Consider the following 695-nt stretch of genomic DNA (forward strand, 5'->3'; position numbering starts at 1 on the left):
AGAGGGGAGGGCATCAGGAGAAAACTGGGCAGGGGAGACTGGCAAAGGACAGGATCTCTCTCCCCCATCAGCTGAGGGAAGTAGGGCTAAAGAAAGGCCCATGAGCAGCTATTGGGGTGAACGTTCAGGCACACGTGCACGCACATGCACACGCACATGCGCACACACACACACACACACACACACACACACACACACACACACAAACTTCTAGCTCCATTCACACCTTCCTCGGTCTTCCTCTATGATGTACCAATACAGGTTTGGGTCCTTAATTGTAACTTCCCTGATTCAGGCCCTTCTCTGGGTCCTGGCCCCTAAGAGGAATGTCTGGGAGTACTGAGAGATGCCTTGAGAGACTTCTTTGCGGTCACAGAGCCAGTATGTGTGAAGGGCTGGACTTGAATTCAGATCTCTGGGCTCCTAGGTCAGCTCTCTGGGTTATGTCTCCTGCTGTCTGAGGATCAGAGAAAGAAGGCAAACTGGGACTATGCTCTATGGCTACACACCCTGCCACCTTCCTATCAGCTCCCTACCCAGATACAATCCTGGGATCCTGGGTTCTGGACGGAGAGGGACCTGACAAAGTCAATTTTCCCACGCCACACCTGAGGGAACTTAGGCTCTAAGAAGTGACTTTTTCCTGGTGGGACAAACAGCTGTTAACAATGATGGGAACAATGACTAGCAATAAC

At 51.5% G+C, this 695-nt stretch overlaps 1 protein-coding gene across 1 annotated transcript in view; it reads right to left on the reverse strand.

Annotated features, from left to right (window-relative positions):
* INHBA (inhibin subunit beta A) overlaps positions 1 to 158 on the reverse strand; it is a 21,173-nt gene extending 21,015 nt beyond the window's left edge. The window contains exon 1 of the mRNA XM_074199072.1: positions 135 to 158. Coding sequence (XP_074055173.1) covers positions 135 to 158 — 24 coding nt within the window. The remainder of the gene's footprint in view (positions 1 to 134) is intronic.
* Between the last annotated feature and the right edge of the window lie 537 nt (positions 159 to 695).

Source organism: Macrotis lagotis, chromosome 8, assembly GCF_037893015.1.
Source record: "Macrotis lagotis isolate mMagLag1 chromosome 8, bilby.v1.9.chrom.fasta, whole genome shotgun sequence".
NCBI lineage: Eukaryota > Metazoa > Chordata > Mammalia > Peramelemorphia > Peramelidae > Macrotis > Macrotis lagotis.